General features: G+C 55.7%; 2 protein-coding genes across 2 annotated transcripts; one reads left to right on the forward strand and one right to left on the reverse strand.

The window, feature by feature from the left end:
• Positions 1-868: 868 nt before the first annotated feature.
• On the reverse strand, positions 869-6,360 carry PEX16 (peroxisomal biogenesis factor 16). Its single transcript, XM_072338566.1, has 11 exons — positions 6,171-6,360; positions 6,056-6,091; positions 5,892-5,968; positions 4,820-4,953; positions 4,423-4,529; positions 4,079-4,159; positions 3,606-3,758; positions 3,178-3,250; positions 2,788-2,907; positions 2,515-2,579; positions 869-1,402 (listed from the first exon to the last, which is right to left on the reverse strand). The coding sequence occupies exons 1-11, from the start codon at positions 6,313-6,315 to the stop codon at positions 1,344-1,346; spliced, it is 1,050 nt and encodes a 349-aa protein (XP_072194667.1). The 5' UTR covers positions 6,316-6,360; the 3' UTR covers positions 869-1,343.
• A 7-nt stretch (positions 6,361-6,367) lies between these two features.
• Positions 6,368-26,058, forward strand: LARGE2 (LARGE xylosyl- and glucuronyltransferase 2). The gene is made up of 16 exons (XM_072338567.1): positions 6,368-6,437; positions 10,742-10,902; positions 20,204-20,376; positions 20,663-20,919; positions 21,017-21,099; positions 21,374-21,497; positions 21,727-21,898; positions 22,041-22,145; positions 22,360-22,472; positions 22,582-22,707; positions 22,914-23,069; positions 23,186-23,349; positions 23,637-23,915; positions 24,078-24,224; positions 24,347-24,542; positions 24,620-26,058. The coding sequence occupies exons 3-16, from the start codon at positions 20,277-20,279 to the stop codon at positions 24,815-24,817; spliced, it is 2,220 nt and encodes a 739-aa protein (XP_072194668.1). The 5' UTR covers positions 6,368-6,437; positions 10,742-10,902; positions 20,204-20,276; the 3' UTR covers positions 24,818-26,058.

Here is a 26,058-nt window from a genome sequence, read left to right on the forward strand (position 1 = left end):
ACTCTTTTTTATTAGTCTTTTTTCTTTCTGGGCCTTATCTTCTTGCACTCCTTCCTTTTCAAATTCCCAAATGAATGGAGCACAGTTCACTCAGCTCACGACTTTCATTCTGCCATGTGGTGGTAACACAGATGCCACGCAGTGCCAAGCCCTGGGTTCCCTTACTGCTATGGCCTGCCTCCCCCTACCCCAGTTTGGCTGCTAAGGTAAGAGGGCTGTGATTCCTGTATCCTGGGGGGCCCCTGAGGGTGGTTTAGGTAGGAAAGCTGTCACCCATGTGGCCAACTCACCACTGGTCAGAACGAGGTGGCAGGTTTCTAGCTCACAGGGTTGTGTGCACAGGGCTGGCAACAGGCGGGCTGCTGCTCTCAGGGCAGCCCAGTGCCAGTGGCTGGCTACACCCTGTTCTGGGTGAGGGAGACTCAGCAGCAGCTGACCAGCTAAATTGATGTCTCAGGTTAGCAGAGGTGATAATGAATATGGCCATAGCTGTCCAAGCCCCAGCTTGACCCTTTATTAAATGCTGCACAGCAGTATTTGCTGAATTAATCCTTCAGTTCTCTTCTCTGCCCTTGGCCAAGCCCCTGCGCACTGGATGGCAGCCATTCTGCAATCCAGTTTAGTATGCGTAGAGTACTAGCAAAGCAGCCTACAAACTGCAGCACTCCCAGCCTCGAGATGAACCCCAGGAAACTTGGGGCTGGACCTGGAGTTACAGACAGAGCCACCAGGTAAGCAACATGCAGGGCTCTGCCCCATGTAGACTAGAGCAAAAGTTTTCTAAAGGACAATATAGAAATGGGATCAGGCTAGACAGCTGCAAAAACTACTCTTCTTGATAGAGACAGACTTGCTGACAGCCCAAATCAAAGGAAAAGAGCTCCTTCAGCTCAGTTCTCTCCATTCAGTCAGTTTATTTGACAGACAAGCCCGCTCCAAGCAAATAGGCCAAGCATGGCCAACACAAGCAGGCGGCTGCAGGTCAGTCTCAATGCCACGAGGTGGGAGACTATGCTCTCCAAAAATCTCTACGCTGCCTGGTTTTAGTATAGCGCAGCCATACGAAAGGAGAAAAATCAAGTGCTTAAAAAAGGTCCCATCACCATCACTGCAGCCACAACAGTCCATAGAAAGAGGTGGCCAACATCTCTCCAAACACCCTGCGTAGTGTCCATCACTCACAGACACATCTGTTAAAAAATTATGTACACTCCCCTCCCCACCCTGCAGAACAGGAGCTTCTCATTGATGGTTCAACTGAAAATTAGAATCAACATGCCTTCCCCCAGCCCTCCCTTAGAAACATCCACCTCTGATCTTAACAAATAAGAATCATCTTCTCATCAGCCCCAGTTATAGAAATAGATTTTCTGCCAGGCAGGCAAGTAATCCATCAGTGGCCCTGAAACGAGAGAACAGAGATATCCCACATTTAGAAATGCAAAAATCTAAAGATGCGTGTAAATGGTGCCGATACCCAACAGTTCCAAACCTCTACTTTCACTGATAAGAAACCCATCAACAGAATAGTTATATTTGCCAAGATGGGAGGTAATGTTGGGATGTAGTGCCAGAGTGGGATGTAGTGCCAGAGATTAGAGCAGGACCAAGGGGTGAGTGAAACACAGTCAGCAAAGACATGATGTGGGACACCGCTCTCTCAGTGCTGACACATCCAGCTTCTGGTGGGAAGGGACTTTGACAACAACCAAGGGAAAAACCTGCATGCAGTGAGTCAGGAGGACACAGCAAAGAGAGAGACAGCTCAGCAGTAATGGGCAGGTGCAAACACAAAAGCAAGTGCTGTATAGCAGAAAATGCTTATGCTGGCACAAGGCTTAACGCAGGTTCCAAGGCCTCTCTGAAATCATTAACTGGAGGAGTGGCTCCTGCGTTAGCCAGCTTTGTACCTTCCTCAAAGAAAGGACAGTTCTACAATGTCTGGCCAATCTACTGCCATGAACTACTCTAGGAAACGTTTTGTGCCATCAGGGAAGAGGGGTAGGTGAAAATCTGGCCCATAAAAAAGGGATTTTTCTGTGAAGGACTAGGAAAAAACAGACCTGGTTTGGGCTTTGGGTTTATAATACACTCTTAGCTGGGTTAATAGCTCTAGACAGCTACCCCTCACATCTGTATTGCAGACTGGGGACCAAGGAAAAGAGTTCAGAAGCAATTTCTGCAGAGCAGGGCTCTGGTGCAGTGATTCAGTTGCAGAAAGGCAGCCCAAGGGAACAGGATTAGGTGGCAGGGACAAACCTCTGCAGCCTGTGAGGGAATCTAGAGGTCTATCACTGTGGTTAAGCACAGGTCCATAGCAGCCAGGATGCAATCTTTTTCTGTTCTGTCTTAAACCAACTCCAGCACCAATACAAGGTACACTGAAACTAACCATCCCAGGGACATCCCAATTCCTTCTTCAGGTTAAGAAGCTCCTCAACAAATATTCTGCTCAACTCCCATGATTTTTCTTCATCTACCAGAATCAGGGATGGAGCAATGGGACCCACTTACGTGTGACAAAGCCAAGTCCAGGCACATAATCAGCCAACAAGCGCAGAAGAAAGAGGATCCTGGCCCTAGGAAGAGAGAGAGTATGAATGAGTCCAGTGGGATATCTCCCGTCCCAGCTGTTGAACGCGTTAACAGTGACAGCAGGAGTTAGGCAAGGGCTTGTATTAACCTGGTCACAGGCACCCAGACCTCTTCAGATCTGCTCACCCAGTCCCCTGATGCTATTTCTGTTCAAAGGGAAATTCTCAGCAAAAGCCCAACAGGGCCCCTTACTCTGAGTATCGGTCATAGAAAGGAGATCTCAACAGGTAGTACAGCAGTAGGATAGTCCGTCTCCTCAGCTCTGCTCGTTCCCTCCTGTTCAGGTCTTTCAGATCACTCAGCAAGCTCAAACTGGAAGGAAAAGAGCAGAGAGTGAACTTACAGCAACAGCAGCCAATAGGAAAATTAAAGTGAATTGCTAAATGCTTTCTGTCCTCAGGTCCCTACAGAGCAGTCTGCACCATGACAGAGAGTAACGTGCTGCAGAAAATACCCAAATATGTACATCTTCCAGTTAAAAACAAGGCTAGCCCCTACACACATCTCTGGCAGTATGACCTGCCACGGATTGGGGAGCAGGGGGAAGTGTGATTTTTCAGCAACCATCTACAAAGAACTGACCTTGAGATATCCAGGACTGCTGAGAGGAGCCAGGGTTTCCACGATCTCTGTCCCCACACTCCCAAACTCAATACTAGGAATGTACAGTCAAGGAATAGAAAGAACCAAACAGGCCTAACAAGAGGTACACAGACAGACAAGCAGTCTGCTAGGTACCAGCAAAGCTTTGCAGAGTCCAAAGAAAAACACTCTAGAGTAGTGCTGGAGGGCCCCAGGGAAGGGGGCTGGAGGTCTCATGCACATAGCTCAACCAGCTGGCCATCAAAGATGCAATGGAGTTCTCAGGCCCTTGCACAAGCAGAGCAGCAGTAGGGAGAGGAGTATGGGGGTGATCCCACCCTACACCACAGCTCAGCAGATGAGCCCATAGCACCCTCTGCTGGCACCCAGGGTATAGAGAGTGCACTCATGTAGCCAGAGCAGGATACAGTGGAGCAGGGGACGGGTAACATAGATGGATTCTGCAATGGTTTCTTGGAGACCCAGAGGAGTGGGAGGCTGGTTCATCTCCTCTGCTCTTCGGCTCTGCGTCTCCTCCCTCTGCTGGGGGGACCCCCAATGCCTGGACTGCAGGGAAGGAGCTGAAACAAGCACATCAGGTCACTCAAGTTGCTGCCACTGACCAGCACCCTCAAAGCTTGCCTGAACAAGGGAGGGAGCAGGGAGAAATATTCTTAAGATTCACGCTTCTCAAAGTAGAACTACCACTGGTCTTGCACCATGTGTGAGAATTCCTATTGCTTTAATACTCCCCCGTGCACGGTGCCCAGCGACTGGCAGGATACACCCCCATACAAGCTGATCAGGTTTTGCTCTCTACTGCCCACACCCAGGCCCATACGTGAAAGGCACAGAACAGAAGCAGCTCAGACAGGGACAGAAAACAGGCTCAGCTACTTACTATTTTGGAGAGATCGCACAACACGGCTGGAACGCCTACCGACATAGGTCTGATCTTTCCCTGAGGAGCTGCCTTCCACATCTGCATGAGAAAACAGCCACAGGGGTGAGGCTCCAAAGGAACGTATCTCAACCTGGTCTCTATAATGTCAGCAAGAAGGCTGGGCTGAAAGTTTGATCTAGCTCAAAGCAGACCATCCTGAAAGGACTAATGTTACAGAGCTCTCAGAGGGTGAAAAGATACATTTGCTTGGCACTGTCCAGGACCATCAGAACAGTAGACTCACAGCTTGATCTGCAACTCAGCCTGTATCTCCCAAGCCAATGACAGCACTGAGAGCTCACCTTCAGAGTGGAGAGACTGCTGCTGCTCCCTGTTCAGAGGCACTATGGGTGGAGATGTCTGGATGCCAGCTTTATACCACAGCAGCAGCACGAGGCGGAGGATGGCCCTGTGGGCAAACACACAGGAAGCCTTCAATACCCAGCTGTGGAGCTGGGTTGTGCTGTGCCTTAAAGGTGACATTCCCAGAAGAGGGAAACACACAGGTCCACTCAGGGAACAGGTGAGAGGTAGTGAACCCTTCTGCAGCACAGTGCCCTGCACTGTAGGAGGCTCCAAACTCCCCCAGCCTCAGGGACCGGCTGCTCAGTCTTGCTTGGGATTTTTCCTGGGGTAAGACCCCCCTAGATTCCCCTTCCAAGCACATGCAGCCCCTTTCCCGCCACCTGCGGCACTTACTTAGCCAGCTGGATGAGGACAATGATGGTCCATCGGCCCATCTCCCCCCACACCCTGGCTGTCCCCATCTCTGCAAAGACCTCCACACATTCTAGCACGCTCAGCCAGGTCAGCAGCTTCTGCTGGGGCAGTGACTGCAAAACACAGGAAGGGGGACAGGATGGAGGTTCTGCTTGTAAGTTGAAAGATGCACAGCCCAGTCTGGTGAGACCCTTGGAGCTAAAGGAGTGATGTCCCTGGAACTCACAGCCTCAGAAACAAGGAGTGGTTTCTATCCTAAGGCCAGAGCCAACACGCAGGCCTGTTTCCCTACTTCTGAGCAGGAGCAGACCTGGATATCACGGCACCATATGGAGCTGCAACTCCAGAAATAGGGAAAATGTCACAGCTGAATGCCAGTTTGCTTTCTATCCCAAGTGAAGCAGCTAGCAGTCTCCCGGGTGGTAGCACAGCGCCTGAACTCCAAACGCAGAACTTCTCCTCATTCTAGGGCTGGGACACCTGATGACCCTCTTCCCTGGGCACAGCTGATGGGTGCGCTTGGAGCACGGGGTCCACTGCTGCTCCAAAGCGAATGCCTGCCAAGTACAAACTTATAGCATCAGTTTGGATCCCAGGCACGAAGAGCACAGGAGCCTGGACTCTTTCAGCAAGAGAACTTGTTAGCGCTGTTCATCATGAAGCTGGGCACAGCCGACAGGTCACATACCCCAGGTTCCAGCCAGGGCCGCCTGCACGGGCTGACACTGAGCCACCCACATCCAGACCCACCGGGCAGGTGTGAAGCAGAGGCCTGTCTGGAGAAAGAGAAGCTCTCCTCCTCCTTCCCCAAAGGGCCTAACCGAGGACTGGGAGCCGGCCCGGGGCTCTTGCGAAAGAGACGGCAGCCGGCCGCTTTCGCCTTCGCTTTGCTCGACACCGCAGGCAAAGAAAGGCTCGGTCGGAGCTTCATCGGCTTCGGGCGCAAGTCAGGGCCCGATCCCCGGAGCCCGGCGAGCGTTCGGCTCCGGGCCGGCGACCCCGCGTTCAGCAGCCGTACGGCGGCGGCCGAGGGCCCTGCCCCCGCGCTTACCCCCGGCGGGCCTCGGGGCAGCTCCTTGCGCAGGATCCAGTCGTTGAGCAGCACCAGCAGGTTGGAGGCGGAGTACACTGCAGCGGGGGAACACGGCGCGGGGTTACGGGCGCGCCGCCGACGGCCGCAGGGCCGTGCCCCCCGCCGCCCCGCGCCCTACGTACCGAGCTCCGACAGCTCGTGGGCGTCCGCGAAGCGACCTGCGGGGAGAGCAAAGCGGCCGTGACGCGGCGCCGCCGGGTCGCGCGCGGCGCCGACGCGGGGAAGGCCGTGCCGCACCTGGCAGCAGGTAGGAGAGGCCGCGCACGGTGCCCTCCAGCTGCGCGGTGGCGGCCGGGTGCCGCCGCACGTACTCCTGGTACCGCTGGCACAACTGCCGCAGCCGCTGCGCCGCGCCGCGGGACCGGGCCGCCGCCGCCGCCATGCTTCCGCACGGCCCCGCGCTTCCGGCCGCCGCCGCACCGCGCACGCGCGGCCCGCCCCGTTCTGCGCGGCCGACGGGCGCCGGGGCGGGGGTTTAAAGGCACGGCGGCGGCGGCACGGCAGGTGCGGTGCGGTGCGTGGCGGCGGGCGGGCTGCGCGCTGCGGTCGGGAAGGGGCGCGTCGGGGAACGGAGGGGCCGGGGGTACGGCGGGCGGACTGCCTGCCTGCCTGCCTGCCTGCCTGCCGGAGGGCTCCTACGGGCGCGTTCCGGTCGCAGCCGGGCTCGGGAAGGCGGCTCCCTTTTGGAGGCTGTGCCCGGGGAGCGCCTCTGCTCGCCCGTCTTTGGACACCTGTCGGGGGCTTGTTTCCGGAGGCGGCGGGCCGGGCAGCGGCAGCCTGTACTTCTAGGGCTGGGAGCTGCGGCGTCCGGCTTCCGTGGGGCGGAGGAGTTGCTGTAGTGCAGGACAGCCCGGCAGCCTCGCGTTCCCCTCCTGGTACGTGTGGCTGCCCTCGGAGGGGCCGCGGGACGGGCTTGGAGCTACCCTGCGGCCACGCGGTGCGGCTGTGAGGGATACGCGTGGTCGTGGTCATGCTCATGCTCTGGGCTTTGCGGTGTGTGCCAGCCCTGTTCTTCAGGTACGGGATGCGTTTGGCTGCAGCCTGTTGCGGCGCAGGGAACTGAAGCTGTTCTCTTCCCTGCTGTGCTCTTTGGCCCCGCGTTGAGTCTGCGTGGCCCAGGCTGTGCGACCTGCTGACCTGGGCCTGGCCCACGGCACTTCTGAGGCTGTACGGTATGGGCAAGGAGAGCGTTTTACAGCCTCTCGCAGCCTCCCCAGAGCAAACAGTACCCTGCCGGGCTGCCCCTCCTTCCTCCTGTCCGGTTATCTCTGCACAATGGATGCAGTGTGTGCCTGCAGCCTCCACCGTGAGCATTGCCGTTGCACGGGCAGGCACTTTATCCTCTCTGATCTCTTTGCTTCTCCCCCCATCCCCTGGAGGTTTGTTTTCCAGCAGGCTGAGTTCAAAAAGGGCACGAGATACTGCTGGCAAGCAGCCCGGCGCTAAGCAAACCGCTTCAGTCGGAATTGCATGGATTAGACCCAACTTTCAGCTCACATGCAGCACTACCTGGGGCTGCTCTGAAATGCAGCAGTAGAGCTGCTGGCATGAGTGTCAAGGTGGGGTGAAGTGGCACCTGGAGCCGGTGACAGGCCGGGGGACAGCTCGTCCATGCTCACTGCGTGCTGCTGATGACTCTGGGGGCGTATCTGGTGCAGACTGCTGGGGCTGCTCTCCTTCAAGGAGACACTCTGGCCCTTCTAGACAGCAACTTGAGAGCTAGCTGCTGAGCAATCTGCCGGCCGGAGGCACCTTGTCCACAGCCTGAGGTGAAGCCTGATGCACAATGCCCTTGAGCTACTTTGAACAGTGGCACCAGATAGAGTAGCTCCATCCTGAATAAGAGGCTCTTTGGCAGACGATTCACTCCCTGCCCCACCCCTGCCTGTCCTGTCTGCCTTTCTGTCTCCCTCCTGCAGTGAGCGAGTTTGGAGGATGGTTGGAGTACCATCGTGGTGCCTTTTTATGGTAAATAAGCTGCAAGGGAGCACTTGCTGCAGGAGGAGCTGCTCCTAAGGCTGCTGAGAGCCCACGAGATTAGGAATGATTTAAATTGCCTTGGTTTATAACATCTGTTGTGGGGGCAGAAGGTGAAAGGACAGGTTAAGGGGCAGTTTCTGCCCTGACTACCAGGAAGGATCTCTCACCAGCTCTCTTCTTGCACTTACTGTTGGTTGGGGTGACAGAGGTTGTTGCTTACTGGAAATCCTCTGACTGAGGCCAAACGGTTCCTATGCTCCAATGACAATGGATGCAGGCTCAGCAGTAATGGCTGGAAAAGAAGCAAACCCAAAAAGCACATGCTTTGCCAGCTCATCAGCAGGAGCCATGCTGAAGTCCAGCTTGCTTGACTGCCAGCAGCTTGCTCTTGGCTCAGAGTTGTAAGGCTGCACCATTTCTTGGGTGGCTGACCCCAGGCAGAGCACTGCTGTGGGGCTGGGACAGCACTCCCCAGTGCTGGAGCTGGGACATAGGATAAGACAGAATAGATTTAATGTATTGATGCATGGTTATGCCTTGGGAGGTTGGTACCTACCTGGTGGAAGTGGGTGTTCTTCCCAGCTGTGTCTTCCAGCTGCCCTCCCACCAGGAGGGAAGGAGCCTGGCAGCATAAATTTGGGGCATGGATCATTCTCACCCTGGTGTGGGGTGGCCCTTCTGGCCTAGTCTCCCCTGCATACCCATCCAGCCCCACTCAGCTCTCGTGCTGTGATGTCTGTTTGATTTGCTTTTGGGTGAGCTCATCAGCCCTCTGGGATTGCTGGGGATAAGTTGTGGCTGGCTCCAAATGTCTTGTGGGGATTCATTTCCAGAGATTATTTTGGGCCCTGACACATGAGCCCTGCCCAGAATGGAAGGCTTGATGCACTCATAGCATCACAGTGGGGGCACCTTTCAGGAGAGCCTCCAATCCCTGCCCAAATGAGGAGGTGGGCAGGGAACTGCAGCAGGCTCTGGGGTGGCATTGTTGGGGTGGCTGCTTATAGCCTGCTGGGGACCAAAGGGCAGCGGCCAGCAGAGCTGGTGGTGGTGCGGTCCCTGTGTTCCCTCAGTGTTAATGGTTGTCCACTGGAAACGAAAACCCAAATCATCCAAGCTGAAAGGGGGGTTAAGTGAGCCTTCTGACTTAGAGGCGTTCTCTTGCTGTTCCCTATCATGGTGCTGCTGCCCTTCCCAGCTTAGCTGAGACTTGGCACCTCTTCTTGGCTTCCCAGGAGGAACAACATGCCTGGCAATGTGCGCACAGCCTTGCTGTGAGATCATGGCTGCCTCCTGCTTCCAGATGCCTTTTCCAGAAAGCCATTTAGAGCCCTGGGCTGCTGCTTGGATAACTCCCTGCTCTGATTCATCAGCAGTGTGCAGTCTCTCCCATCGTACCCCAAATCAGCCTGTGCTAAAGGCTGAGAGCAAGAGGCAGTATCTTTTAATAACCAAGTGATGCAGCTGGAAAACACTTCAGGACTTGTAGTTCTCTGGTGGCCTGCGTTAATGGGATGTTTGAGGGGGGAACTGGGCTGGCTCTGGGAACTTCAGGCAGCTGTGCTGCTGTAGGGCCATTCCTGGTTGAGCAATGGCCACTGTGGGCTCCACCTCATCTGTATGACATTGCCACACCTGTATGGAGAGTTTGCTCTTGGTGGTGGGGCTGGGAGGATCCATCTTGTTTGGCAGACATATGCCCAGCTTTCCTTGCTTGCAATCACCTCTACTGAAGGTGCCTTTGGTTGCCCAGCTTGCAGCTTTAGGAACTGCACGGTCTTGTTCCCAGCAGCTTCTGCTGCTTCTTCCAGGTGGGTGCCTGAGGCTTGGCTCTTAGCTGCTGATACTGTGTGAGACTTGCAGAGCAGAGGTAGTGTGAGGCTTTGTTGCTGCAAGTGGGTTTTGCTGAGCACTGGTGCTGTATTTCTTCACCAGAGTTATTGGGTTTTACTACTTAGGTAGAGGCTGTTGTGAGATTTACAGTGCTACGAGCCCTTGTTCAAACTGATGTTGTGTACCTTGTTCCCTGTGGCTCTGTGGTACGGGATCTCTCTGAGATTGGAGGGGTGCAGTGGGAGCTGTGCACTGCGCTCTCATCTCTTCATTGCTTTGTGAAGTAGAAAGCAGGTCAGATAAACCAGGAAGATGTGTTAGTAAGTTGGCTTGAAGATGTTTGTCCGTGTGTCCTAGCAGGTACAGGATGCATGTTCTCAATCCTGTGAGAGCCAGAGGGAAGGGAAAGAGAGGTACATGTGGGCTGCTCTGCTCCCCGTGGTTTAAGTGGCTCTCTCTGTCCCCCTCTCTGCCTTTATCTTGTCTCCATGGGCTGTGTGCTTGCCTGGACAGACTCCTGACCCATCCCCAAACAGCCCAGCGTATGTTTCGGTGCTCAGGTTACTGAACGTGATAGTTAATCTTCTCACTGCCTTACAAGCTCAACACTTGCTGCTGCTCTCGTTTGAGGGGGAGCCAGGGGACTTGTGTTCCTCTCCCAGCTCCTGCTGAAGAGTTAGTGTGAGGACTTGCACGTGTTGTGTTGGAGCGTGGTGGCTCTGCCAGCACTTCTGGGTATGGCCCTCGTGTGGGTGGGGCATGTGCTACAGGACACAGAAGTGCTCTGGGACCGGGAACATGCAGCGTATGGATCATTTCCCAGGTGCTGGTTGGGCAGCCTCAAATAGCACTGAGCTATACTGGGCAGCAAGCTGGGGAAAAGGGGCAGGATGAAAGTGTGGGATGGTGCTGTGGTTTATAATGCTCATGGCTGTGCAGGGGCCTGTTGCCATAGCCCTTCTGTCCACTAACTCTCCACGCGTCTTGGTTTTCAGGTGACAGCAAGGTGCAAAACCCTCGAGCACAGCTGGGATGTGCTCTGTACACCCGAAGATGGGATTCCTTGCTTAGAGGGTGGTTCTCACAACTGCCACTGCAGCCTGCCAGCTTCTTCAGCTGTTCCCAGGTACCCCTGCAACGTTGGCAGCTTCCAAAGGTTGGTAATCCTGCTTGCTGAGTAGATGAGTTATGCGTGCTTACTTTCCTCCTGTCTCCATGTTTCTGTGCTCAATATTGTAAACTGGGGACAATTGTGTGGCGCTGCAGGCTTCCTCCCTGTTTGAATGTGTGGATGTTGAGGATGTATGTGGAGGTCCTGGTGACTGTGTTGGCACTTGTAAGCCCCCGTAGGCAAACTCTCTGGAGGGAAAAACCAGATTCCTGCATGAATCTGTAGAAAGAAGTGTGCTCCCATCTTTGTTGCTGTCTCAGTTTACCTTCCCTTGAATATATGCATCAGGATCCTCCTCACCAAACACTTGAATGGTCTATTGCTTGTTTCTTATGTAGTTGGGCATTCAGGGGGACTGGAGTCAAGGAGCTGGAAGAAGCTCTATGGCCAGGGGAAGTGGGAAGACTCTCTTCTGATGGCTGGAATCTTGTGCTGATATTCTGCTCTAGTAGCTTCTTTTCTCTCTGCCCCTAACCCAAGTGTTTCTGTGGGGCCACTGTTCTCAGTCGCTGCTTCTCCTCCATCCCTCATTAGTGCAGGGCTTGGCATGCCAGCGGGAGGGGGCCTCAGCATGTCTGCGCCTTGATCGGATTTGTCAAGGCTCCTTCCCTTTTCTTCCTGTTCATTGAGTACTGAAACAAAGCAAACAGAAGAGAGGAATTCCAAAGAATAGGAGTGAGGGAAGAGAGGGACGTGGGACTGACAGGCTGCCCCTGTTCTCCCTTGTCTGGTGGGGCAGAGCGGGAGGCAGAGCATTTTGGGAGGTGAGACCTTTCCTGTTCCCAGCCGTGCCACCAGCTGCCTTGCCCTTAGTGCTGGGAGCAGTTGTGAACTGCAGGCCAAAGCTCTTCTGACCCTACTGCCTGCTGGTTTTCCTTCTGAAGCTGTCCCCGTTGTGTGTTGAAGGGTCACCAGTAAGGAGTGAGGCTTGGGCCTACTGCCTTCTCTCAGCGTACACATGGGGGCCTTGATAGAGCCTGAGGGAAGCAGTGCTCAGACTGATTTGTCGTGGGCTGTGCTGGAAAGGTTTCCCTCTTTACCTGTGCCAAGAAAGTTTCTCTTTGAGGTAGCTCCTAATGAGCCCAGCACAGTGCTACGTGTGCTGTATGAGTGCCAGGGCAGCGAGACATCAGCCCCTCCCAGCATGGGAGCCAGATAGATAAGCACCTGAGCAAGGAACTTCTGTGCAGGTGGGTCTGGGAAGTAAGAGACAAGTGTTGTAAGACTTCCCAGGAGGGTGGGAGTCCTGGTCAGCCAGGCTGGTCTCAGGTGCAGTTTCACTTTGCCTTACTGGCCCTCACTCCTGCCTCTGCCATCTGCAGGACGCTGTACAGGTTTCCTTTTCCCCATGCCTTCACTCTCATTAGGGGTTGGTTCATGGGAAGCAGCAGGATGTGAAGCGGCCTTGGTGTTCAAAGCGTTGAGGTGAAATACATCCTTATGAATGACCCCCATGTAGCCCATCTTGTATGTAAGCCGCAAGGAACAGCGTTTTAGCCACAGCCTGTTCCTTTTCCTCCTTCCTTCTTGTTCTTTCCCTTCTGGCAATCTCTGCACTCTGTGGTTTAATTAGAGAGCAAAGTAAAATGCTTAGACTCCAAAATGTACAGATTAGGAGGTTACTAATCCTTTTCCTCAATGGGTGCTCACATTCTATCCAATCAGTTATCAAATTCCTTCCTCAAAGTGGAAGCCCAGCCAAACTCAAGACCTCTGCCTCCTGCTTGGAGCACAGGAGCAAGGAGTGAGAGAGAGATTGGAAACAGGAGGGAACTGAGCTGTGGGTTTCTGCAGTCCTCAGGGTGGGTTTGTAGTCAGCACTGGCTGTTCTTGCTTCTTGTGCCTTGGCTATTTTGGGTGTTCTGGGAGCAGTGGAGCAGGAGCTGTGATTTCCCTGCTTGCTGTTTGTCTACCAAAGCAGTTCTGCCAGGATGTTTCACTGCTGACCAAAGAAACTTTTCCTTAATTTATTTTTGAGTGCTGTCTTCCTGTCCTGATAGGGAGGAAAGGTGGGTGGGGGGGAAGCCACTGACAACACTTTCTGGCAGAGGAAGCAACTGCTTCCCTGTACACGTGTGTTCTTGTGTATTTATACACTGGATGAATCAGTTTGGGTTTACTGCCTTCCCTCTGTGCATACACCTCTCTCCATGTTCCCTGTTGTCCTGCAGTCTTATTTCCAAATTTGACCCTGATTTTCACGTGGTGTGGCTGAGGTCTGTCCCACTGCTGCTGTGGGCTGGGTGTTGAAGAGGTTCTGGTGGATTGCAGAAGACTTGAGCTTTTGTCCTGAACCACTCATCTGCCGCTTGGTTGAGTCGAGGCATGTGGTTTCTTCTCAGCCTTTGTCCTTTGCTGTGACAGTTTAGGACTTAGCTCAGCAGTGTGAGGAAAACCTGGGGGTGGGAACAGAGTGAGCAGCAGGATGAGATAGGGAGGAGTACTGGGGAGGGTCAGCATGGAGTTTGGGTAACAGGAGCGTTTTTGTTTCCCCTTGACTTCAGGAACCACCTTCTTGGGATTCACTTCCCATCTTTTTGCCCCTATCAGTTGCTTCCTTGTGTCCAGTTTGCAAAATGCTCCCATGTAGGTTTTGTTTGCAGCTACGTTTGCTGACTCTCAGACCAACCAACAGCAATTCTTCTGCAGCGTCAGAGCTAATTTGCAGCGCATGTCTGTAACTCAGGTATCACTTCAGGGCTATAAAATGCCCAGGGCACTCTGGCTGGATGGCAGTATTGCTGCTTGAGTTTTTAACAGCCTCCCTCAAGGCAGGGCAGAGCCTGCCCTGAGCCATCCTCATTTTCTATTTATAGTGCAGTTGTTCCATTCTTATGTGGGCAAGCTCTACTTTCCACCCTGCTTGGGCACTGAGGGCATCAATGCCAGGAATAGCTCTGGGTGAAGATGTGGAAGTGTCTGCTGGATCACAGCTCCCAGTTTGGGCCAGTCCCTGTGAGCAGCTCTGCCTCATGACGGGTATCAGTCTCCTCTGTGGCCGCATCTCTTTTCTTCCCTATGACATGCTTTCAAGTGTCTGGTGGAATGGATTTAGCACTGCAGGAGGTGGTCCGAAGAGCAGCCCCAGTGAGGGACCTTAGTGTACTAGCCAAGTACTGGAGAGCAGCCTGTGTCAGAAGCCCTGCTTTTGCATGCGTCTTTCAGCCAGTGGTGTGACCTCTTGGTACTCTGAACTGCTTTCTGCTAGGACAAGATATTGCCTCTTCTCTGCTGTATTTGGCCATCCCTTGTACAGGGCCTGTAGCGCTTACCAGTCCTGGGAGAGCTTAGCCTAAGGTCTGAGAGGAGCCTGCAGTGCAGAGAACATCAGCACCATCCTTAGTGCTCCTGCTTAAGCACAGCTCCTGCATCCCTTTGGCTTCTATTGCTCTCAGCTTATCTGGAGAGCAGAGCTGAGCAAAGAATTCATTGCTTCAGTGCCCAGAATGAAAAGCTGGAAGAAAATAAGAGGAACCACAACCCAGTTTGAGAGACCTCTTTATCTTTTGAATGTAACAGAGCTCAATTGCAAGCAAAAGAATGCAAAGTGAGACTTTTTGCTTGGAAAACGAAGCATTTTGTTCTAGTCCCAAACTTGTCATGAAGTAGCAAATACCTCAGAGCTGTATGGAAACTGCAGTTCTCAATCAATAACTATTCAGCCAAAAACACTTACCCAGCTCTGCTGGCAGTGAGGCATCCTAGGCACCTGGGGCCTGACTCAGAGCTGTGCCCTTGGCATCTACCCAGGGTTGGTGGGGAGGAGCGATGTTTTGCATGGGAGGACATCCCTTGTCATTCCTTGCTTTGGTGAATGTGGGTAGGTTGCACACTACTAACTGGAAGTTTGAGGCATTGCTATGCACAGTGACGTTCCCATCCCTTTGCTTTGTGGGGCGTGGTGACCGGTGTATGCTCCAGCACAGCCACAGCTAGGAGATGGCTTGCTGCTGGGAGACCTAGATAGAAGCTGGAGCTCCTGACTGCTGACCCTGCTGTTGCTTCTTAGCTCTTACCCCAGGATCTGCTGCTGTCTACTGCATACCTGCAGCAGTTAGGAGAGCCAGAGGGAGGAGTCAGGAAATGGCCTAGTGAGCAGATTTCGGTGTCCAGAGACAGGGACACGGTGAACCTCGTGCATTCAGAGCTGGCCATTAGCTGCAGCACAGTCATCAGCAAAGTGCAGATATTAGAAACCTGATCCTGGCGGAGGGATGGAAGTTGGGGATCAGCCCAAATGCTGCTCCTCTTCTGTTTCAAGAAGCATACAGTATCCTTCTGTCCCCTGTTGTGATGCTGCACAGAATCCAGGCTTGGTTCCTCTCCTCCTAGCTGTGTTGGCCAGGAGAGCATGTGATGATGTGATGCAGGCTGCTGATTCCCTTGCTGCACGGAGGGACAAATGCAGCATGTGCAGAGGAATACAACCCAGGTGTGGCTGAAGGCTGTTGTCAGCTGGGTCCTTCCAGCCTCCCCACAGGCAGTGAGAGCATATTACTGACAGGGCTGGGACTGGGTGGCCCTATCATGCCTTGTCTGAGGGTGGTGGTGAAGTGCACCTGCATGGCTTGCAAGCATTGTAGGATGTCTGGCAAACCTAAGCCTCCTGCATACTGCTCGCATGCTATGCCGTGACTCCTGGCTCCCTGTGCCTGCTACACAGAGCACATAGTGGGCAGAAGCCTGGCTGTGTGCTCAGCTAGGGCAGGCTGTGTCTAGCAGGGCCTCATGATCTTTTTCTGTGATGCACTTCTGGGCCTCAGGTATGGAGAGGTAAGCAGTGAGGCATGTGACTGTGTCAGACTCAGTCTGGACTTGTTGGTTTCCTCGTGCTCTGAGAGAGGAAAGGAAATAGTCTGGTGATGGAACTCCCTGTTTTGGCCAAGCTGGGAGCTTTAGCTAACGCCCTTTGGGGGCTGTTAGCTCCTGTTCCCTGAGTGTTGTGCTCTTCTATCAGGAGAGTGTGGCTTTTTCTGTGTGACCTTTTGTGGAATAAAATACACAAGAATGAGGCACAGCTGATGCAGGGAGGTGCTCATCTTAGTCAGAGCTTTCTCTGTAGCATGGTGGCTGTGGAGGGATGGCAACAGCATGTTCTTGTTCTACAGTCCATATTCTGGTGTCTCACCCTGTAGCTTGATCCCATCTCTGGAATATGGTGGCTGTTTTGCCACAGGGTTGCTGTTCCCAAGGAGATACAGAGGTGAAATTCTCACTTCAGTTTCACTTATCATAAGACTGGGAGAAGGAGGGGTGGAGTGGTAATCCGGAGCATGGGGCTTTAATCCTGCTTTCCTGGCCAAATTCCTTTCCGCCTCTGTACATTCCAGCAGCTGCTGTGCTCTGAGCTGCCTGTGTGGTATCTGCCGGCTGCTGCAGCCCTCCTCGCATGGAGGAGGCATCTTGGAGACAGAAGGGAGATGGCCTCTGATTGATTGCAGCCGGGTGCTGCAGGTGCCCTCCTGTCCCCTCTTTTTTACTCAGAGGTGCAAAATAAATTGTCCCCTGTTGCCTTTCCTCAGAGAGTGGTGCCTTTCTTCGTCTTTTTGCTGGGACTGGCCCAGCAGCTTCACTTGTGCTGGGGGGAGGTGAGCCTTGGGCTTTCATGTGACCTGTGCCAGCGCTCCCTAAACATTAAGTGACAGGGAGCAGGGAATCAGGGAGAGCAAAGGCTGGCTGGGCTAAGCCAGAACAAGGGCACTGTGGTGCTGCGGGCAGCCTGGGGGCATGGCGGGCAGGTGCTGCTGCTGACCCCTCAGAGGTCAGGCAGGCACGTGTGGCTTTGCAGCCTTCCTAGTGGTGGTGGCTGAGGTCTCTGCCCAGGCCTGGCTGCAGGTTGGCAACCTCTGTCTCCTGGGGTGGGAGGCCCTGCTGGGTCTGGAGCCGTGTTAGTGCAGCTGGCCTGCTGCTCCATGTCACCTGACTGTATCACTGCAGGAAGTGGAGTCGAGGTGACCACTCTTGCAGCCACAGACTGGCCTTGGGGACCTTGAACCCCTTTGTCCTGTGTGTCCCCATCCCTGCTGGAGCTGCCCTGCTCCTGTGAGAGGCATGGGGGAAGGAGGAAGGTTACCTGCTGTGGCCAGCACTTTGCCCTGCATCCTTGTGCTGGGTTTGGAAATGGAGAACAGTGCTAACTGGGGAACTGCTCATCTTACTGCTGGCAGTGCTTGACTGGTGTGAGCGAGGAAGGCCAGGGACAAGTGCTGGTGCTGCAGGTGCGGGTAGAGCTGGGTGAAGGTGTGAATGTTGCATGCAGGCCGGTGCATGGCCCACACCACGGGCAGGACCCTACACAGTGTACACTCACATGATGCCATGGCTGCTGATTCCCAGCGTGTTGTTTGGCTGGGAGCTGCTTTGTGCTTTGCTCTCCCCACTGTGTGGGGGAGGAGAGGCTGTATAATTGCCTTCCTGCCACCCCCCTGCATCCCTAACGCTCCTACGTGATGGATAGCATGGGGCGGGTAGGTCCTGGGGCTGAGCTCTGTTGGGGAGCAAAGGGAGGGCTCCTGCTGTGGGTGTTGCTGGCTCAGGGTAACGGGGCCCACGGGGGTTTCCTCTTGCTGCTGGGGCTGGGCTGGGCAGGAAGGTGCTGTTAAGGTGTGTTTATTAACTGCCTGTTCTGCCCAGAGCTCTGCAAAGACAAGCATGAGCCCAAGCAGGAGGTGAATGCATCTCCTGGGGCAGTGATTTCTGCACTGCCTGGGTGGGGACCAGGCCTCCCCAGCCCTGCTCCATCTTCATAAGGCAGGCCCATGCCTGCTGCTGCAGCTGATTGGGTGGAGGACAATTTGTGTTTTGTTTCCTTTGCTATGCAGACAGTTGCATCCCAGTCTCTCCGTGCTGCCGCCCTGCTGTGCCTGCTCCCGGCATGGTGGAAAGGCAGAGGGCCGGAGCTCTTCTGTCCGCTCTGTCCCCAGGCAGGAGCTGCCTTTCCCAGCCCTGGGGCCAGGCGCAGGGGAGCTGCAGGTAAAGGCAATCTGCATAGTTAGCATTCCCGGCCCTGCCTCCTGCTCCTGCTGTCACTTCTGCAGGGTACTGCACTTCCAAGCTGCTGAGGTTGGAGGCCCGTCCTGTTCCCGAGCCATAGGTGGGCAGCTCTGTTTCCTTCCTGCACCTGCAGCCTGTCCACATAGCACCTGCAGTCGAGTGCCTGTCATCTCTGCTCTCCGAGTCACATGGAAGGCAGCTGAGCAGCCCACAGCCCACACTTCTGCCTCCTTCCCGTGTGGGCTGCACAGCTCAGGGTGTCTCTCAGCTCCCCCAAGTGCCTTGCACCTTTCCTGGGAGAAGAGAAGGCAATTGGTTATGGGGTAACAAAACCTAACACTGCCCTTATCTTGACTGAGGAAAGGTACATGGGGCCTGGGACCGGGGAGGGAGTTTGCAGGGCAGTAGGCAGGTTTCTCTTGGCTGATTTAGGGCAGCTCCGTTCCCCAGTGCTGGGGGCTCTTGAGCAGCAAGTGAATTTAATCTGGTTTTGTTTGTTCTTTCCTCCTCTGAAAGGGGGGCCTGGGCTGGGCATGCTGGGGGGGGAGATCGGGTTTGAGAGCGGGAGGAGCTGGTGGGGGGGAGGGGGGGGGAAGTGTCAGATCTGAAAGGGAGGAGTAAAAGGAGGATTGGGAAAGGCAGAGCCAAGAGGGAGCGCGGCAGCAGGCTGAGAGCCACTTGGGAGGCACTGGCAGGAGAAGGGGAAGGCAGGTAAGGGAATTGCTGCCTGGGGCAGGTGAGGGGCCAGGTGGGGAGGGAGGTGCTGGGGGTGCTGCAGAGTATAGGCTCCTTGGAGCCTCTCCAGCGTCTCTTCCCGGGCCTGCTGCTGTCCTAACCCCATTGTGCTCCCTGAAACTGCTGTCCCAACCACGTGCTTGTGTGTGGAGAGTACCGTTCCCTACTGGGAGGGTCCCCGGCACTGCAGGCAAGTGGGGCAGAGAAGCCATGGGACGAGTGGGGCTGTCCCTTCTTTGTTGGCACGGAGGTCTCTTTCCCATCTGTTGGTTTTTGGGCAGCTCGGTGCCTGCTGGTCTCCCTCTGCTCTCCTCTCTCCCCTCTTGTGCGGTGAGTCCAGCACAAAGTTTGAGGGTCCTCTGATGCACAGGCGGGGTGGTGGAGGCAGGTCTGTAGGACACGTCTTGAGCTGCTGGCAGTGTGTGGAGCCCTAGGAAATGCTGAGGTTCCTCACCAAGGTCCTGCAGGGTGAAAGGGCCTGTGCCCACTTGGTGCTTCAGCTCCCACCGTGCCTGTGGGGGTGGTTCCTGCTGGGTGGGCATTGGTACCCCATCCCTTCACCCAGGTGGTGTCTTCCCAGGCTGCCCTCCCCATCCAGAGGCCCTCTGCTATCTGCACATCAATGGGCTCTGGAGTGTGTGTGTGCGGGGGGGGGGGGGGGGGGGGGGGGGGGGGGGGGGGTGGAAGAGGCCCTAATCCAGCCCATTCATCCGAGAGGCAGCGCAGGCTTTATTGGGGCCTCCAGATGCTGCAGGGTGGTTTCTTGCTTGGTGGGATCTTTGTCTGCCCCATGCATTTGGCTCCTGGGGGAGGTCACCGGGTAGCACTTTTTGAGGCCGTCTTTCCATCCCTGCGTTTGGCCTGGGAGGGGACACAGACAGGGCTTCTCCATCACTCGTTTCCTATGTAAAAAAAGATGGCTTGTGCTTAGAGGGCGGGAGCCCTGCAGGTGCCTCCAGCTGTGTATGAGGGCACACCAGTGCTTCCCCCATTGGGCTGGGACGTGGGGACAAAGCAAATAATGTTATGCTATGGAGCAGTGTCTCAGAGTGGTGAGAGCAGCGTACCCAAGTCCCCTCTGCTTCCCCCACCCCCTCCAGCCACCTTCAGGCCATGTGTTCCTTTAAGCTGATGCTTGGGATCTTTCTAGTGTGACACTAAGCTTCACCAGGGTAGGTGGCTGCATTCAGCCTGAGGAGGAAACGGTGGTGTTTGACCTGCTGGGATCTTGGGAGGGGACAAGGGATTCCACTGGAGTTCCCCATGCTCCTGCTGGCAGGAGGGCTGGGAAGGCAGCCAGTGGGCTGGGCTGGGGCTCCTTGTGTATCTCAGCATGGGCTGAACTCCCCAGCAGCACAGCATGCCCAGCCCAGCCGTGTCCTTCAGGCGGTGCCTCAAGAGCAGTCCTGGCCCCTTTGGGCTCCAGAGGCAGTGGGGGAGGGCTCTGCTCTCCCTCCCAAGGGCAGGCAGTGGGAAACAGTCCAGGAGCAGGGCTCTTACACCCGGAGGATGCTGAGGGTTGTTGGTGACCCTGCTCTCTGCTTCCCTGTCCTTGCAGGCTCTAGGATGCTGGGGCCAGCCGGACTGGGCCTGCCCACTTGATCTTTGGCACCTGCTCCTGCCAGCCCATCATGTTGTGCTCCTGGCGTGTCAAGCTGAAGCTGCTGCTCGCTACCATCACCCTCGCCATCCTCCTCTCCTGGCTCTACCTCTTTGTGGGCAGCCTTGAATGTGAGTGGATCTTTCTCCCTCAGTTCCTGTGAAGGTCCCCAGCACAGAGTGGGTTGGAGAGGCCGAGGCCGTGGGAAGGCTGCTATAATGGCTGTGGGTGTACTGGTCTTTAGAGCCCTAGGGGTCTTCCTGGGAACTGCTGGAGCAGAGCTCTGACATTGGGCATGTGGTGTGTCCTAGGACCATTCTGAACAGTTTGGAGCTCTGCCCCCATCCCCACACAATCCCTTCTGGTTTATCGCTGCCCTCTTGCCATGTCCACACGTCCCACCCCGTGTCCCTGCAGATGGCCGCTTTCTCTTGCTGCCTCCATGCCTGGGTGAGCAGCCGAGTCGGGATGTGGAGCGGGAGGCACTGGCCTCACAAGTGCGCCGCGTGGAGGAGGAGAACCAGCAGCTCCGCATGCAGCTTGGCCAGGTGCAGGTGGAGGGCAGTGATGGTATCCCACAGTGGGCAGCCTCTGCTGAGGATGGGCCCCCCCTTGGGGATGAGAGGAACAACCGCACGGCCTGCCTCAAGCAGCGGATGGTGCACAAGTGTGAGGTGGGTGGCGCAGCCAACAGGGCTGCTCAGAGGGAGCCGGGGCTGTCATTTGCAGGAAGAAGCCAATCTCAAAAATGCAATGTTTGTCTCTGGGCAGCTCCTGCACGTTGCAATTGTGTGTGCTGGACACAACGCCAGCCGGGATGTGGTCACCCTGGTGAAATCCATCCTCTTTCACAGGTAACAGGAGATGTGCTGTGCCAAAGGCCTGATGATTTGGGGTTCCCAGATGTGTTATAGGGAAGGTAGAGCTGGAGGAGAGGGGCTCAGAGTCCTCTCTCTGCCTCCTGCATCATTTCTGAGACTTAAAGGGGCAGAGGGTAGCTGTATTCCACCCCCAGGTGTGAATTTTCTCTGTGTCCTTATTGTCTGCCCCTGCCACAGTAGGAGAGATGGGGACCATGTCCGCTTCCTCCTGCTGTGGTGCTGAGTGCCGCTGCATTGCCCTTGGCAGGAAAAACCCCCTCCACTTTCACTTCATCACGGATTCGGTGGCCCACCAGATCCTCCAGACGCTCTTCCAGTCCTGGATGGTGCCTTCCATCCACGTCAGTTTCTACAACGCCGATGACTTGAAGGCAGGCACTCTCCCCACTCTGCGTTCTCCTCGCTTTCTATCCCAGCTGGGTGCTTGGAGGGTCCCGGGGGAGCGGCAGAGAGAGTGGGAGGGAGATTGTTAACGCTTTTTCCTGGTTCCACAACCCTGTTGTGCCCCTCTGCTGACTTCCTTTGTATGAGAACATGGCTCTCCTGCCCAGGCAGGAAGGGCCCACCCGTGCCCAGCCCTGAGGCCATGTCACCTTGCAGCCAGAGGTGTCGTGGATCCCCAACAAGCACTACTCTGGCATCTACGGGCTGATGAAGCTGACGCTCACCAAGGCACTGCCCTCCAACCTCTCCAAGGTCATCGTCTTAGACACTGACATCACCTTTGCCACTGACATTGCTGAGCTCTGGGCTGTCTTCGGGAAGTTCTCTGGTGAGGATGGGGAGCCTTTGGGCCCCGCTGGAGCTCTGACAGGGCCTCCTACCACACCAGCTTCAGCACTGATCTAGAGGGTTTGCTTGCACTTCTCAAACTTGCAGAGGTGTGGGCCACATATGTCCTTCTCTTTCTTCAGAAAAGCAGGTGATTGGGCTGGTGGAGAACCAAAGTGACTGGTATTTGGGCAACCTCTGGAAGAACCACAAACCGTGGCCAGCACTGGGACGTGGCTTCAATACAGGTGAGTGAGAGCTGCCGAGGTGGGTCCTGCACTCTGACTGAGCACCCAGCTGGGGCAGTGTTTGTATGGGGAGACTGGGGAAGGCTGAGGTGGGCATGTGGAGCTGGTACAGCATCCTGGAGATTGCATGCACGTGAGGCATGTCCCAGAGGCTGGAGGCATACGGGCTGCTGTGCTCCCTTGGTGACTTAGCATCCTCTTTCCTGGCACCCAGGGGTGATCCTGCTCTTGCTGGACCGCCTGCGTCGCCTGGGCTGGGAGCAGATGTGGCGGCTGACAGCAGAGCGGGAGCTCATGAGCATGCTCTCCACTTCGCTGGCTGATCAGGTGAGGCCTCCAGGGTGGCCAGCCCTGCTGTGTTCCTGTAGCACTGCTGTCATATGGGAGCCATACAGCCTCCTTTACCCTCCTCTGCACTCGCCATTCTTTCCCCTAGGACATCTTTAATGCAGTGATCAAGCAGAACCCAGCCCTGGTGTACCGGCTCCCCTGCTTCTGGAATGTGCAGCTCTCCGATCACACCCGCTCAGAGCTGTGCTACACCGAGGTCTCGGATCTCAAGGTAGGTAGATTTTGTGGCCTTTGAAGCAGAATCACAGATTCTCCTATGAGGAGCCCTGTGCTCTTCCTACTAGATGCTTCGGCCACGTAGGAGACAGGGTGCAGGATCTGGAGGTCTTGGGCAGTCAGCAGTGATGTTTGGGGGCTTTGGGGAGCGTTGGGTGCTGCTGACTTCCCCTCTACAGCGTGATATACCATTGCTCCCAGGTAATCCACTGGAACTCGCCCAAGAAGCTGCGGGTGAAGAACAAGCACGTGGAGTTCTTCCGCAACCTCTACCTGACCTTCCTGGAGTACGATGGGAACCTGCTGCGCAGGGAGCTCTTTGGCTGTGCCAGTCTCCCCAGCCCGCCCAGCGACCAGGTGAGGCTGACTGCAGCTCTGCCCCTGGCCCAGGGTGCGGGACAAGCAGAGATGCCAGCAGCTCCCCACGCTCCCCCCTGGATCTCCGGCCATGCCTCACCTTTGTGGTGTTGCAGCTGCAGCAGGCACTCGAGGAGCTGGATGAGGATGATCCCTGCTATGACTTCCGCCGGCAGCACCTCACGCAGCACCGCGTCCACCTGTTCTTCCTGCAGTATGAGTTCCTGGCCCTCCCCAACCCCACCGATGTCACCCTTGTGGCCCAGCTCTCCATGGACAGGTACTTACTGGTGGGGTTGATGGGTGGTTGGGATCCCCCTCCACTGCCTCTGGGGTGACTTTACAACTCAGGAGCTACGTGGGATCTGTAACGTGGGCTGCTCACCCTCACACCAGAGCACTGCAGCAGGAAGCAGCAAGCAGCCTGCATTGGGAGCAGTAATTCCCTTCGCTCTCTCCTGAAGTGGGCTTGGGTGGCATGCGGCTTTCTGACAGCCCACAGTTCTGGGTCTAACCAGGTTCCCACAAGGCGGGGCTCCTACTCACACAGTGCTCTCTGCTCTGCAGGCTACAGATGTTGGAGGCCATCTGCAAACACTGGGCTGGCCCCATCAGCCTGGCGCTGTACATGTCAGATGCAGAGGCCCAGCAGTTCCTGCGCTACGCCCAGGCCTCGGAGGTGCTGAGCGCCCGCCGCAACGTCGCCTACCACATCGTCTACAAGGAGGGGCAGTTCTACCCCATCAACCTCCTGCGCAACGTGGCCTTGGCAAACACGCAGACGCCGTACGTCTTTCTGACTGACATTGACTTCCTGCCAATGTATGGCCTCTATGATTACCTCAGGTAAGGAGTTTGCAGGACATGCACCAGCCAGCCATTCTTTATGTGCAGAAATGGGTTGTTTTCCGCTCAGGAGCTGCGTGTGGGCTATGAAGGGGAATGAGGAATAGGGCTGTAGCCGCAGCTCATGGCCACAGAGGCCTCACACTCTTTCTACCACTGTAGGAACTCCATCCAGCAGCTGGAGTTGCCTCACAGGAAGGCAGCTCTCATTGTGCCGGCATTTGAGACCCTGCACTACCGCCTGACCTTCCCCAAATCCAAAGCAGAACTGCTCTCCATGCTGGACATGGGCTCCCTCTACACCTTCAGGTAGACTCTGGAGCTCCCTGCTACGCCAAAGGCTGCCACACCCAGCAGAAGCCAGTGTGGTACCCCTGTGCCTTGGGGCCACGGTGCTGCCACCGGTGTCTCACTTGCATCTCTCCTCGCAGGTACCACGTGTGGCCAAAAGGCCATGCCCCAACTGACTATGCCAAGTGGCGAACAGCCACCGTGCCGTACCGTGTGGCGTGGCAGCCAGACTTCGAGCCTTACGTTGTAGTGAGGCGAGACTGCCCCAAGTACGATCAGCGGTTCGTGGGCTTCGGCTGGAACAAGGTGTCCCACATCATGGAGCTGGATGCGCAGGTGGGTGCCGAGGCCACGGCCGGGCAGTGAGGTATTGGTACCGGTGCTGGTGGTGATGGTTGCCACTCTGTCCCCAGGAGTACGAGCTGCTGGTACTGCCCAATGCCTTCATGATCCACATGCCCCACGCTCCCAGCTTCGACATCTCCAAGTTTCGCCTGAGCGCAGGGTACCGGGGCTGCCTACAAACGCTGCGGGAGGAATTCCACCAGGACCTGTCGCGTAGATACGGGGCTGCCGCACTCAAATACCTCACCGCCGAGAGGAACCTATGACACCTAGGGACAGTGGGGGCAGGCTGCTGGTAGCAGGCGGAGAAGGGAGGCTGCAGGGCCTCCTCCTGCCCCAGCTCACCTCGTAGCCTTGCCCAAGGGATCTGACTTGCGATGGGATTGTCTGTAGATAAGAGGGAGGATGCCAACTGTGAGTTCAGGTGGCGTCTGTGGGTTGAATTGCTGCAGTGTGGCCCAGGGTTTGTCCAGAGCATTCCTGTGTTACAGGGAAGCTTCCACTGTGCTGGGGGACTGGTCCTCCCGTCCCTTGTTCTAGCAGATATCGATTCACAGCCTTTATTAGCTCACCTCAGCCCGGGGCCTGGCCTCAAGAGGCCCTAGAGCTGCAGTTTTTCCTGCTCCGCTCCTCTCTGCAGTTCCAGTTTGCAATCCTCTGCACATCCCTGGGGCCTTGGGGAGTTGGAGATGGCTGTGTGGACCATCCTCTTGCATCATTTGTGGAACAGGGCCTCAGAAGAGGCTTCCTGATGCTCTAGGAGCTGAGGCCAGAGATCACCGGGAGCTGCAGGGTCCTGGCTTAAGCCTGGACCGAGGCTGGCTGGTTAGCAGGGTGAAGTTTCCTCCCCATCCACCTGGATGCAGAGTCTTCCCTGGGGTGGCCCAGCTGGTGCTTGGTGCAGTCCTGCCTTTGCGGTGGGTGGGACAGCTTCACAGGGGCTGTGTGCTCCTGTGGAGGAACTGATGGCAGGGACCCCCAGTGCCTCCTGGACTCCTGGCAGTGCAGGGGCTGCCACTGACAATCAGGGATGGGGCTGACCCCAGGGATGCTGTAGCTGAGCACCGTGGTCCCTGCAGTGGGTGGAAGCAGCCTGGCTGGCTCTGCTCTGCAGCTGTCACACACTGGAGCACAGAGGATACGTTGCTTTCCTCATGCTATTTAAGTTATTTATGCTTTCCTCATAAGAATTCGGTGGTTAGGGTGTCATGGGTGGTTCGTTTTGTTTTGTTTTTAAGCCTTCCTTGCACCTGGATGATTTTGCTGCTGTCACTGGAGCAGCTCCAGGCCCGGGGCTGCTGCAAACCTATGCTGTTCTCTTCTTAGCATTATTCTGGTCTGCAAGAGCTAGAGCTGTGCAGGTGTGAAGATTTCCGTCCGTGGTGGGAACGGCCAGGAGGAGCCGTGCAAATCGCCTTGTCTGGGCAGGGTACAAGCACCTCTCGCTTCTTCTCTCTTTTTAATTTAATTTTTAAATTAAAGCTTTTTTATTCTTTTTCATACCCTT

Source organism: Excalfactoria chinensis, chromosome 5 (assembly GCF_039878825.1).
Source record: "Excalfactoria chinensis isolate bCotChi1 chromosome 5, bCotChi1.hap2, whole genome shotgun sequence".
Taxonomy (NCBI): Eukaryota; Metazoa; Chordata; class Aves; order Galliformes; family Phasianidae; genus Excalfactoria; species Excalfactoria chinensis.

Bases quoted from the DNA above. Each gene is read 5' to 3' on its own strand.
- LARGE2 (XM_072338567.1), top strand. From the start codon at position 20,277: ATGTTGTGCTCCTGGCGTGTCAAGCTGAAGCTGCTGCTCGCTACCATC. The intron at 22,473-22,581 runs GTGAGGCCTCCA...TCTTTCCCCTAG, and splicing joins CCACTTCGCTGGCTGATCAG to GACATCTTTAATGCAGTGAT. The intron at 23,070-23,185 runs GTGAGGCTGACT...GTGGTGTTGCAG, and splicing joins CCAGCCCGCCCAGCGACCAG to CTGCAGCAGGCACTCGAGGA.
- PEX16 (XM_072338566.1), bottom strand. From the start codon at position 6,315: ATGGCGGCGGCGGCGGCCCGGTCCCGCGGCGCGGCGCAGCGGCTGCGG. The intron at 4,160-4,422 runs GTGAGCTCTCAG...TTTCTCATGCAG, and splicing joins GCAGTCTCTCCACTCTGAAG to ATGTGGAAGGCAGCTCCTCA. The intron at 3,759-4,078 runs GTAAGTAGCTGA...TGCTTGTTTCAG, and splicing joins TGTGCGATCTCTCCAAAATA to CTCCTTCCCTGCAGTCCAGG.